This window comes from Natator depressus, chromosome 10, assembly GCF_965152275.1.
Source record: "Natator depressus isolate rNatDep1 chromosome 10, rNatDep2.hap1, whole genome shotgun sequence".
Taxonomy (NCBI): domain Eukaryota; kingdom Metazoa; phylum Chordata; order Testudines; family Cheloniidae; genus Natator; species Natator depressus.
The window spans coordinates 8,864,711-8,877,206 of NC_134243.1; the positions used below are offsets into that span (position 1 = coordinate 8,864,711).

At 43.6% G+C, this 12,496-nt stretch overlaps 2 protein-coding genes across 3 annotated transcripts; one reads left to right on the forward strand and one right to left on the reverse strand.

Annotated features, from left to right (window-relative positions):
* Positions 1-46: 46 nt before the first annotated feature.
* Positions 47-8,641, forward strand: PTCD1 (pentatricopeptide repeat domain 1). 2 transcript variants are annotated; one of them, XM_074965135.1, is made up of 9 exons: positions 47-116; positions 531-1,088; positions 2,814-2,954; positions 3,317-3,535; positions 4,235-4,336; positions 4,775-5,545; positions 5,861-5,977; positions 6,528-6,710; positions 7,071-8,632. In XM_074965135.1, exons 2-9 carry the CDS (start codon positions 582-584, stop codon positions 7,242-7,244), a joined length of 2,214 nt encoding a protein of 737 aa, XP_074821236.1. In that variant the 5' UTR covers positions 47-116; positions 531-581; the 3' UTR covers positions 7,245-8,632. The 2 variants fall into 2 exon arrangements, with proteins under 2 accessions (XP_074821236.1, XP_074821237.1); XM_074965136.1 differs by lacking the exons at positions 47-116; positions 531-1,088 and adding an exon at positions 2,312-2,408 and having other exon boundaries at positions 7,071-8,641.
* Positions 8,601-12,413, reverse strand: BUD31 (BUD31 spliceosome associated protein). Its single transcript, XM_074965141.1, has 5 exons — positions 12,262-12,413; positions 11,195-11,302; positions 10,333-10,455; positions 9,880-10,046; positions 8,601-8,878 (listed from the first exon to the last, which is right to left on the reverse strand). Exons 2-5 carry the CDS (start codon positions 11,286-11,288, stop codon positions 8,828-8,830), a joined length of 435 nt encoding a protein of 144 aa, XP_074821242.1. The 5' UTR covers positions 11,289-11,302; positions 12,262-12,413; the 3' UTR covers positions 8,601-8,827.
* Positions 12,414-12,496: the final 83 nt, after the last annotated feature.

Genomic DNA, 12,496 nt, shown 5'->3' on the forward strand with positions numbered 1-12,496 from the left:
GCCGCCTCTGACCCTCTCCCCCTCCCAGCATGCACCGCGCGGGGCCGCCTCCGCCAATGGGAAGGGGAGCCTGCCGTGACTCCGCCCCCCAGCGCGAGCTGAGGCCGGGGCTGCGGGTGAGTGGAAGGGGTTTGCGCCCGCGCTCTGGGCTGAGGGACGGGATGGGCCATGCCCCCCCTCCCCGGATACCCGCCCCACAAGCAGTACCCGGTAGAGCCCCCCCTTCCCTCCAGGGGGCAGCGGCACCTCGTGGGGCCTGGCCCCAGCAGGCCGGGGCTGGGGGGCGGGAGGGAGCAGATCATAAGGTGCATGGACACCCATCCCCATCTCTGTGCTCGGGGAGAAGCCAGGTGCCGTGGCTGGGATTAGCCCCGACAGCCTGTGCAGGATCCTGGACTTTCTCCACCCTCCGCCGGGGAAGCCCTTCAGCCCGGGCCGCTTGCGGGTGTGTCTCCCGCTGTCGCGGAGGGCTCCCCTCGCTGGCCCCATTCAGGCTCCTCTCATCGGATCTCTTTCCTTGTTGCCTTTAGGAGATGGACGTTTAACCTCGTAATGAAGGGGAGCGACCCAAGAGGTGTATCATGAGGTTCACGCAGTTGGTGCCCCGCCAGCTCCCTGTGGGATTGTTCTCCCTGAAATGCTACTGTCCCTTGGTGTGTCACACTCGAATGTTGTGGGCAACTCCAAAGAGCTATTTAGGGTGTCCCAAAAATATACCGAGTCTGCTCAGATTCCTGGGCCAGAGACTGCAGTGCACGAGGCTGAGGCCTTTCAGCTTATCGCAGGGTCTCTATAAGTTACACAACAGAGACTTGAAACAGATTGACCCTGCCAGCTCTCCTGAAGCTATCAGGAAACACGAAGAAGAATCGGAAGATGGTGATGCAGATGAAGGCTTTGGAACACTATCTAATAAATTTTCTTCTAGAAAATATTTTCACAAAACAACGTCAGAGTTGCAGAACTTAAGATTTCAAGCAGAGGAGGGAGAGGAGGAAAAAGAGCCAGAATGGAAACCTAGACGTGGTCGTAAGAACACACCATACTGGTACTTCCTGCAATGCAAGGCACTGATAAAGAAAGACAAGGTTGGTTTCTCAGGTCTTGTAATCACTAGAGTAGTTAGCGGCATTTGATGATTATGGGGCAGTATGATCTATTAGATTGGTTGTGAGACTGAGACACAAAAATTCTGAAGTAGCATTAAAGCCCAGGACACTTTGCCTACTTCCTTATATACCTCAGTTTCCCCAGAATTAATATCTATCTACTTAATTCACAGGGGTGTTGAGAGGATTAATTCATCAAAGAGTGCAATGTGCTATATGAATGCTAAATGGTGTTTAGTGGCTGGTGAAATCCTAATAAAAGTGCTGAGCAATGAACACTAGTCTATATTAGCAAAGAAAAGGAGTACTTGTGGCACCTTGGAGACTAACAAATTTATTTGACCATAAGCTTTCATGAGCTACAGCTCACTTCATCGGATGTAGCTCACGAAAGCTTATGCTCAGATAAATGTGTTAGTCTCTAAGGTGCCACAAGTACTCCTTTTCTTTTTGCGAATACAGACTAACACGGCTGCTACTCTGAAACTAGTCTATATTAGAGTATCTTAATAAACAGCACAAAAATGACTACTAGTGACTGATCAGTCTTGTGGCCTCTGAAGAGCACAGGAAATACAGCATTTTCATACTTCTTGAACCAAGTCATCAGTAAAGGTCAAAAGCACAGTCCAGCTATATTATTTTTTGTCCAGATGCCATGTTTAAAAGTTCTTCTTTTGTTGGACTTGTTGCCCCAGTGACTTTGACATCTGGGTCAAGGAAACATGGTAGTTGTTTCTGGACAGTGAGTAGGGAGAGGAAGAAGTTCATGCAGGGACCACCACAAACATACATAGATGCTGTAATAGAGACATTAAAAGACCTGAAGAAGAGCTTTGTATAAGCGTGAAAGCTTGTCTCTTTCACCAGCATAAGTTGGTCCAATGAAAGATATTACCTCACCTACCTTCTCGCTGTAAAAAGCATCAGTCCATCTTGATACCATCTGGAGAAATACACTACTACTAAGATGCAAAGTATACTAATACAAAAAGTGCAACAGTACAGTCCTGGTGCATGCCCTTTCTGTGTGCTTGTTGCTTCCATCAACTCTGGTGCAGGAAAACACCCTGAGCTCAGGTACTAATTCCCTGTTCAGTGGCTTTCTACCTCCCCTTTTGCAGTTCTTCATCCCAAGCCCTGCAGCTCTCTGTCCCATCTCTGCTGTGCAAAAAAAGTCAATTTGCTCACCTGGCATCAAGTCCTTTCTTGTAGGTGAGAAATGAGGCAAACAAGTGCTAATCCATGTCATGTGAATGTTCATTCACTTCCTGGTCTTTCTCCAGGCTAGCATGGACTGTGAGTATTGCATAACCATACTTGGATTGTATGCTTTTGGGGGGCAGAGAACTGTCTCTTTGTTCTGTGTTTGTACAGCACCTAGTACAAGGAAGTCCTGGTCCACGACTGGGGCTCCTAGGTGCTATGGTAATATGAATAATAAATAATGATAATTGCTCTTAACCTCTGAGTGGGAAGGAGACTCTCACTAGTCACCCCTTTAGGCAAAGGAATTATGATGACATTTCTATGGCTTCATAAGGAATGGTGGGAGAGTGGTTTCTATTCCAAGGTGAAATATAAACATGCACCCCTTGTCTCATCATAGTGGTGTCTCCATATTTGTATATGTATCTGTTTTATTAAATGTTAGTTAAGGAACTGCTTCTCTTACCTTCTCATCTTTGTCTCTCCTGTCTGTAGCTGGCAGAGGCTCTGGAGCTATTTGAGGTGCAGATGCTGAAGGAAGAGCGTCTGCAGCCAGAGGAGAGCAACTACACTGTTCTGATTGGTGGCTGTGGCAGGGTCGGCTATGTGAAGAAGGCATTCAGACTTTACAACGATGTAAATATTATAGCTGTTTCCCTAAGAAAGGGGCCAGGGTCACTGGCAGGTAGTACAGTGTGGGGTCATTCATGAATTAAAGTATGCCCATTCACGTTCTGTCCCATAGAAAGATGTCATTCTGGAGATGCTTCCTCCAAAATGCCTTTCCATGGATGTTTCCACTTTGCTTGGGGACTCAGAAGGCTGGAGCTCAAGAATTTACTGTAGCCTTGAATCGTACATGTTGTATCTAATCTATTTTAGGTTTTCCTAATGTGCCTATCTCCATGGTATCTGTACAAGGTGGAACTATTTTTTAACTTAATTCTGGGCTCTTTATTTAATATTATTTCCTTAACTTTTTTTTCCTCTGAGAGTAGATGAAAAAACGGGGTTTAGTCCCCACAGACGCTACGTACACAGCCCTCTTCAATGCCTGTGCTGAGTCGCCATGGAAAGATTCGGGCCTGCAGAGTGCGCTCAAACTACGGCAAGAACTAAAGAGCAAAAATCTGGAGCTGAATCTGATAACATATCATGCTCTGCTGAAAGTATGTGCCATCTGCTCAGATCTCAGGACATGCTTTGACGTACTGAAGGTAAAGAGGAGTCTCTTCTTGTACTATACATATCTCCATCTCTAATCAAAGCACTTTAGGGAAGCATGTGGCTTTCCTTGCAGACAGATTGTAATTATGCATTGTTATATTAGCCTTTAAGCTTGGAAGAATAGATCGGTCCTTTAAAAAAAAAAAAATCACTCTTTTGTGCTTGCGTTGAGTTGTGCAATCAAACTGGGTAGGTAGTTCGATATCTTAAGTATTCAGTTTAAACAGACAAAAACAGGATTTTGCAGACTCAGACTTCAAGGTTTTGAAATTCTGCTCTTAAGTATTAAGTGTTGTGTAAAGGTCAGGTTTATAGTCCCCTTTTTTACAAATGTGTATTAATATAAAGCGATTGCTTTTACCCCTATTGCAGCTCCCCCTTGAAAGGCTGACAGTGGAGCAGCTGAGTGGTTCCTTCCCATATCCCACCCAAATTTCCTACACTATTCCTTATAGTATCTTCAGCTGGGACAGGCTGAGATTGGAGTAGCTGTCAGATGTTTTTCTCTTTTCTACAGCCATCATTCTGCTTAAAATACTTGGAGTCCTTAGACCTCCCATTCAGTTTGCTGCAGATGTGTCTCCAAAAAGTGATTCCATTGAGTAGCAAGAGAGGCAGTACTTTCAATTAAGGAATCAGCTGCTGAATAAGCTGCCTTGGTAACTGTAAGCTTCCTTTTCCTTCTCTAGGAAATTGTGCATAAAGGCCATGCTGTCACCACAGAGACCTTCAGCTTCCTTCTCATGGGCTGCATAAAGGACAAGGAGAGTGGCCTCAGATATGCCTTGCAGGTCTCTATCCTGTGTTTTGCCATTAAAGTATTCCTTCATGTAACTCTCTTGTATCTGTAACTTGGGATTGGAACCTGCTGGAGGGGGGAAGGGTGCCTTTGGAGCTGGTGGAGGTGGAAGGTGCTTAAACTGTAAGCTCCTCAGTCAGGCTCCTTATTTGATGCCCATAAAGTGCCATGTGCACTACAGGATTGTACTAATCATAGTTTGGATGGGTGTCCAGTATCTGGTGTGGAGGTCTTTTCTGTTGAGGAAGTGTATTCATTCCCATTTGTGCAGCTAGAAACCCTGATGGTGGGCACCTAAAATGTTACAATAATTGGGTCTAAATATGACAGATTACTTCTGGCTAAAAATACCTCACTTCTTTAATGCTGTACACATTTCACATACATTAACTCTATCTAAGCTTCTCTACCTTTTTCCCTTTCAAAACAGGTTTGGCGACAAATGATTAAATTGGGAATTAAACCTCATGGTTACAATTACAATTTGATGCTCCATGCTGCAAGGGATTGTGGAATAGGTGACCCAGTTGTGGCTTCTGACTTGTTGCTAACAAGCACAGATGAAAACCCTACTCAAGTAAAGCTCATATCGGGTAGGCGGGGTCAAAAGGTGAAAGGTCAGAAAAGGAAGGGAGCAGACAGTGGAATTTCTACCCAGTTGGATGTGGAAACCATGGAAAAACAAATATTTCAAGAAAATTCCAGGAAAGCTGAGAAACATTTAATCAACCATGAAGACAAAGTGAGTGAGGTTCAGGCTGAGCCAGGAACTGGATTGGCTGGAATCACCAATAAGACAGTAGAATGCAGTAGGACTGGAGACTTCAGTAGAAACCAGGCTATTTCAGATCCACCTCAAGCAAACCAAGGTCAATTTGTTGAGCCTGCTTGCAACCTGCCCAATTTGTTGGACTTGAAAATCTCCAGTAAGAACTTGGTTTCCTTAGGGACGATAGCAACGCCGTCCGATAGGCTGGCTTTGATGGGGAACATGGAAGGGTTTTTGAATAAAATGAAAGAGGACAATGTGGCACCCAACATTAAGACTTTCACACTGTTGGCTGAGCTGGTTGAACCTCTGAGCCAGTCAGAATCCTCTTTATTGACCGTCCTGGATGAACATAAAGTGAAAGTAGATGTGACCTTTTTTAATACTTTGTTGAGAAAGAAGAGTAAACTGGGAGACCTAGAAGGTGCAAAGGTGAGAATAAGAGCCCCTAAATGATGACTATACTGCAAACCCTTATCTTCCTACTGGAGTTGTGTTAGCTGCCTTTTAACCTCTGAGGAGATCAACTCTCCACTCACAGCAGAAGGCAGAGAATCCTATATTCTCTCTCCCACCCCATAAGTGACCCTTAAAGTACTTATTGGAGCCCTGAGGTTTCTGTTGCATGCTCAGATAGGAGCCTTCTGTCTAAAGAGAACTATAGGTGGAACTTCTTTTGGAAACCATCAGTGCTGCACCGTAAATCATCTAGAACCGTCTATGAGTACTCAAGTGTTTGTTTTACAGGGCATGCTGACAGCTCTAGTGCAGAGGGGAATATCACCCAACATACAGACGTTTTGTAACTTGGCAATAGCCTGCCGCAGAGAGAAAGATGGACTGCAGTTACTTTTGGACATGAAGGTACAAAAACTACAGCTCTGGCTACTGGAAAGTGTTATTACTTTGTTATTGGGACAGGAGTAATTGTGGGGTTCCTTCAGTCAGTGATTCTATACCTTTCTCTATATGAGCTTTCACTGAGGCTAAAGTAGCTGAACCCCCTCTAGTCAGATCTTCAGCAACTCCTTTGTGGTACAGTATCCTAGCTTAATGCATGGGTCATGGGAAGGAGGACTGGATTGTAAACTTACCTAATACTGTACAGGTAACCAAAAACATAATAGGAAAGGCAGCTGCACTCCCTAGGCAATGGGCCCTTCCCTCTTATCTGTAGTGGAGTTGTGACACGTGTCTCCCAAAGTGCATGTTGGCAGGCAAAAGTATTTATGCTTCAGCTCTTGCACTCTTAGCCTAAGTGGTGATGTGACTTGCCAGCACTGAGGTCAAATAATAACACTGGTCAAAGATCCTCCATTAGGATGTGCTCATATCTCTCAGGCAGAAAGGTCTGTAGAGATCAGCTCTGTAGTAAATAGCAGGCACTAGCAATTCTGCCACTGATGTGTTTCAGAAGTCTGGGATTACTCCTAACACCCACATATACAGCACCCTTATCAATGCAGCGGTGAAGCAGTTGGACTATACTTACCTCACAGAAATCCTACGAGACATGAGAAAGAACCAGGTCCCCCCAAACGAAGTTGTCATACGCCAGCTGGAGTTTGCAGCTCAGTATCCACCTCAGTTTGACAGGGTAAGTATCACAGTCATTTATTAACTGATTAAGGCTGAAGTGAACATTGTAATGTGGAAAAACACAGATGAGACTAAGCTCTTTTGGATAAGGACTGTCTGTGTTTATAATGCCTAGCAGGAGAGTGAGTAATTTTTAAGATCTCTACCTTTCCTCCCTGCCCGAATAAATTTATATCTTCCTCATTTACCACCTGTTTTAGCATCAGCTGAAATAGTGACAGTTAAGAGTCAAGTGCACCTGCCAAATATTTTCTATATTGGCTTAGTAGTGGAATATTCTGTCTTCCAATTTGCAAAATCAGAGCAGCCTAGTTACTCTTCCAAAGTATAACACGTACTATTGGGTTTTTACTTGCAGTATAAGTCAAAGAACACATACCTGGAGAAGATTGATGGGTTCCGAGGCTACTATTTCCGCTGGCTGAAAGCAATGGTAGCAGAGGAGACTCCACACCCGTGGGCAAAATACAGAACTTCAGCAGCCAAGGGCAGTGCAGAGGACATGCAGCCCCAGGGCACCATGGAACAGTAACTATTGAGAGCAAGTCAGTATTTTCCATGTGTGGAATGTGCACTATTTCAGATGCTGGAACTACCTAGACAGAGGAATTTGGAGGGCTGTTTCCTTCAGGTGCCTTATAGTAGGCACCACTATACTTGTATGTTCTGACTATTTTAATAAAGTACCATCTCAACAGAAGAAATAAGGGGGTAGTCATAGTGTAGCTTCCCACTACTGTTAAACAGATGCTTTGTTAGTAGTCGCACACTTGTGTTAGAGGTTTGAATTGCCAGAGTTGTTCGAAACAACTTAGTGGTTCTCTAATTCATCTGCAGAGGTAGATCATAAGGCAGGTTTTGATTCCATCTGCCTCTGTGTCCAGGCATTACTGAAGAAGAGGACCTTTAGACCTGAACAGCAACCAATGTCTGTTGCTTTTGTTTTAGGGGTGATGTTAGTTTCCTCTCCTAGGGAGCAGCAAAGGAAATGAAGTAAAAAGTAAGAGGATTATCTCTTTTTCAAAGGCCAAAACACTTATTAGATGCAAATGCTTTCCTATTACTTTTCCAGAGAAGCATTTCCTGCTGTTTTTAGGAGGGATACACTGATCACGTGGCAGAGGAGATGGAGAACTTAAAATGCTTAACACTAACAGCTGCTTGTGGAATACAGCTGCTAAGCATCTGTAACGTGAATGACAAACCTAAGGCCAGTTCTTGGCTCAAATAGGAGACGACAATACAGCTTTGACCCTGTTACTTTCCTTACTGTTTGCCAAGGGTGTGATTATCCATGAAATTAAGTACTCAATTTGTACCTCCATACTATCTCACTAACTTACAATGCAATTCTTGTTAAGCAATTTATTGAAAGCTGCCTTACCTTCCACCTAGAGAAGCTTTCAGGGCTTGAAAGTTGGCAGTCTGGGACTTGCTAAATTTAGTAACAGAGCAGAATTCCAAACCCCAGGAACTCATTCCTAACAGAAAGCTGTAACCCAGGGAGAATGAGGAAGATTGACTTTCCAATGGTACAACACACAACCAGGCCAGCTAGCCTCACTAGTACTGAAATTTGAAGTAACAGAAAACCTGCATTGAAGTTTGTACTAGTTTCTGTCTACCTGCCTCCCTATCTTGCTTTAGTGAGTCACTTTGTAATTAAGGACACTACTATTAAAGACAAAAGGATAGTTGTACAAAGTCAGCTTTCCGGGTATGGCATAGAGTTGTCACTTGTTAAGGAGTGCACCCCATTCACAGGTGCCTCTACTACTGACAATACAGCTCTGCTGTAAGAGCCATATGCCTGTGAGTGTGAGTGTGTGTGAGAGAGAGAGAATGTGTAATTAATCTTTGAACCTTGTCACAGGACTGTGCCACTCCACTGTGGGGGAGGTAAAATTTTATTTTAAAATAAAATGGATATACAAGACTAATCAAAATCACTCACTACTGCATTTTATGATCCAGGTGGACATATTGCTGTTCAGACTGTTAAAGGAAGCTTGACTCACTGCAGGGTTTATACAAGACAATTATAGCAGTAAAAGTCCATGATGTGGAATCAGCACTTTTCAGAACCTCAAAAGAAGTGTCCAGTTTTTAAAGATTTCACCCTGAGCAGCCTCTGCATCCACAGTGAGTGCACTCAATGATTCTCCCCTATAAAGCAAAAACAAGCATTAGTCACCACATTCTAGATAAGTTACTTTATATAGAGAACAAGTATTCTTAATAAGCTAGTGCAGTATGCTATGTCTCAAACAGGGGAAGTCCTCTGAAGCGTCCATAGCTCTAAATTTCCTGCTACTCTACATACAGTCTCTGCCACCGCTTTACACAACATTATGCGGAGGAATCAGGCATTACTATAAAAACAAATGGAAGTGAATATTCCATCAGGAAAGATTATGGAATCCTACAAAACTAGGTTTGGCCAAGAAGTGGATCACTGGGACTCTGCTGTCTGGAACTATGAATAGAAAATTCAAGGGATAGTCACTGGACCAGTTAAAATCTGGAACTATCAGTTTTCCTTTCTACTATACAAATTTTCATCTAAAGCAGTAGGAGCTTCTGCACTATAGCTATGTTCCAAGCTCAAGTTATCAAGAAGAAAGGGAACACATCAGAAACTAAACAGTTGTATTTCCTTTTGGGTATTTTAAGATTCACTGCACTTTGCCACAGTCAAATCCCTCTCAAAAATAGCTCAGTCTGACTTGCAGGGGACAAGGACCATTCTTTGTTCTGTATTTGTGCAGCACCTAGCACAATCAGGTCCTGGTCTAGGACTAGGGCTCCTAGATGCCACAGCAATACACATAATTAGGCTCAAGACACTATGTATAGGAAGTCAGTGCTCTGGTCTCACGTGTTGTTCTAGCACCCTAAACACTGCACCAGAATTTTAGTTGGTTAAGTGTGACGGTAACTGGGGTAAGTCTATATTACCCCCTTAATGTCATTTTCATGGGCAAATGCTTCAGGAAACAAAGGAAAAACAGAGGATAGCCACTTAACAGCAGAATCCAGTGGTAAGGAAACTAGAAACTGATACTATTGTCAAAGGTAGTAGGGGAGATATCATTCCGGTAAGTCATAACTGCTGGCTCAAAATCCAAGCAAGGAAAATAGCATTAGAGCAAATAAAAAATTCATACCACTTCCAGCTTGCTTTTTGGGACCCTGCAAATGCAGTTAGTTCCGAAGTTGGTATCCCGAGTCTGGATACAGCGCAGGCAGCAAAGGTTCTCATAACCCTGTTTCTTCCACTTTGCAATCAGGTTTTTGTCAGCATATCCTTCTCTGATACAGTATTCATACAGTTCTGCACAAGAGAGGTGACTGGTCAGCACCACAGAATTCTCAATGAATAGTTTATTTAAAAAGTTTTAGTCTTTACACTGAATCTAGTTCTCAGTGTCTGTATTTGTTAGCAAGTCGAACTAGCAGAGGGAAAAGTTTTTTTTTTTTTTTTTTTTTTTAAAAACAATTATTTAATCCTTTCCCATCAATAATCTAATTCTGGTTTACACTCACTGGCTAATGACTCAGACAGTCCATCTGGAAGCTGTGATCTCTTCACCTCAAGAGCAAATATTTAAGCTTTTTACCTCTGCTAATAGCTTTTCTCTTATAGAAGAGATCAAAGATGTAGCGTGTTTTCTGGTGATGAATTCTGAAGATGGGCCAGAGGGATTCTACCTTCCTCTTCCCTTCATGAGGCTCAGTCTCCGCTGAAGAAAGAGGGCACAGAAGTCAGATTTTGCTGTCAGTGACCTGCAAGTTATTACAGCAGTATATATCCTAAAAAAGCACCATTATTCTGAGAAAAAAAAATGTAATTTTAAAGGGGCCTGGGGAGATAGTAAAAAACAAAATTCAATGGAGAAAAAACACACAGGAGGTATTTAACTCTCATGCACTCTCACTGGAAAGAGAGTCAGAGAGCTAAAGGGATGATGGTAAGGAAAATGCAGGTATAGTGATTGGATAGGACAGGCACATCTGAATACCCATGAAACCAAGAGTGACAGCACAGACTGGAATCAAACACTGCTGGCCTTTGCAATGCAAGCTTCCCCCTGCACATAGTTATACCAGTGTGCTTTAATTCTGGCCTACAGTAGTCCTTAGAGGTTGGGTGGGGTACTATTGACTCAGAACAACATTCATTTCATTTGCAAATCAAGCCATAGATCCAGAGATGATCCACATAACTCATTCAGCCATGTCTCAACCCCACGTGTCTTAAATTAGAATTAGGAATTTGTCTTCTAGGGGTAACTTTCAATGCAGGAAATTAACAGACTAAGTTACCACCACCAAAGTGTTTCATCATTATTAGCCCCTACTGAAAACAGATTTAAAAAAACACACTTGCTGTCCTTTTATAAAACATGTGTATCCTGAAGCTCTTAAGGTTTGTACAGTCACAGGGTCACATGCTAACCAGCATCTGGCTTCATAACTTACCTTCTCTCATTTTTTGATCCAGCTCATCCAATGTTGGTTCAATCAGTTCCCAGCCATCCGGAGGAGCTTTCCTGCTTCTCTTTACTTTGGGCATCTTCTCAAAAAAGGCTGTTCAGGAGACAAATACAGGTCAGGTTTTAATAGCACTCGTTTCCAGACATCATAAAGTCATCGTGCCCCCCGCCGCAGGGAAAGAAAAGAAAAGAAAAAAAGAAGCATAAGGAAGCCCGTGAGACTTTTCAGGATTATTTTGACTCCCTTGCTGTCATTACTCCTTTTTCAATGATAAAGATAAAGGTGTTTTTGTTTTTTTTTTTAATTTAGAGATAAATGAAACTAAGGAACAAAACCAACACTTTTTTTTTTTAAATACAATGAATAAGTGTTTAATGTGTTACCAGTGTATAGGAGGGAGTGAGCCTTTCCTAACTGCCCTTATAATTCATCACATATTTCTTCACTTTTGGGGGCCAGCTAGGGAAGGTTTCCCAGTTAATAGTACTTTGGACTGAAGGCATTAGAGAAAAGCAAAGACCTGTTTATTATGCTTCACAAACTACTATGAGATACATATGCATCATAACTGCCATTGTAATGACAGAGAAGCCAAATAGCACCCAGCAAGTCAGTGACAAAGGTGGGATGGAAATCCCAGAGTTTTAGCTCCCGTCACACTTGCTTTTAACCACAGACTGTGGCCATAACCATTATACACAAATATTGTGAAACCACCTAGCCAAGTCAAAGAAAACCCGAGTTTAAACATCCAGGGCTGGGCTGAAAGCTAGTCATACCGACCAGTGGTTGCTACGTGTACCTAGGGGACTATCTCTGTACGAGACCCAGCCCAGACGCCCCAAGGGATGGTCGAAGCGGGCTGGCTGGAATAAGGAGCAGGCCCGAATAAGGAGCAGGCGCGGGTCTCTCGTTGCTAGGCTCGAAGGGAGAACGTGCCACCCCTTACAATGGCCTGGTGCCCCCTGACCTACTCTCATCCCGCCCGGCAGCGCGACGCGACCCACAGCCGCCCCAGGGGATATCGCCCTCCCTGAAAGAAGGGAGCTCACCTGCCAAATGGGGAGAGAAAGACGATCACTATTTACTGCTTCCGCCTTTTCAAATCCGTCGCTCCCCTATAACGTCACAAGCAGCTGGGGGTCCTTCCGTTGCCTAGTCGCTTTAATGACCTAAACGCACTCGCTGTTTTCTGGGCGGGGAGCACAGCAACCCGCGTGTGCATTTGGTGTCCATCGCAACGCCTGTAAGGAATCTCCCTCTCCTCCCCCTCCATGGGCGGTGGGT

Bases quoted from the DNA above. Each gene is read 5' to 3' on its own strand.
- PTCD1 (XM_074965135.1), top strand. From the start codon at position 582: ATGAGGTTCACGCAGTTGGTGCCCCGCCAGCTCCCTGTGGGATTGTTC. The intron at 5,546-5,860 runs GTGAGAATAAGA...TTTGTTTTACAG, and splicing joins GAGACCTAGAAGGTGCAAAG to GGCATGCTGACAGCTCTAGT. The intron at 6,711-7,070 runs GTAAGTATCACA...TTTTACTTGCAG, and splicing joins ATCCACCTCAGTTTGACAGG to TATAAGTCAAAGAACACATA.
- BUD31 (XM_074965141.1), bottom strand. From the start codon at position 11,288: ATGCCCAAAGTAAAGAGAAGCAGGAAAGCTCCTCCGGATGGCTGGGAA. The intron at 10,456-11,194 runs GTAAGTTATGAA...CTCTTTCTTCAG, and splicing joins GGATCAAAAAATGAGAGAAG to CGGAGACTGAGCCTCATGAA. The intron at 8,879-9,879 runs GTATGAATTTTT...TTTGCTTTATAG, and splicing joins CAAAAAGCAAGCTGGAAGTG to GGGAGAATCATTGAGTGCAC.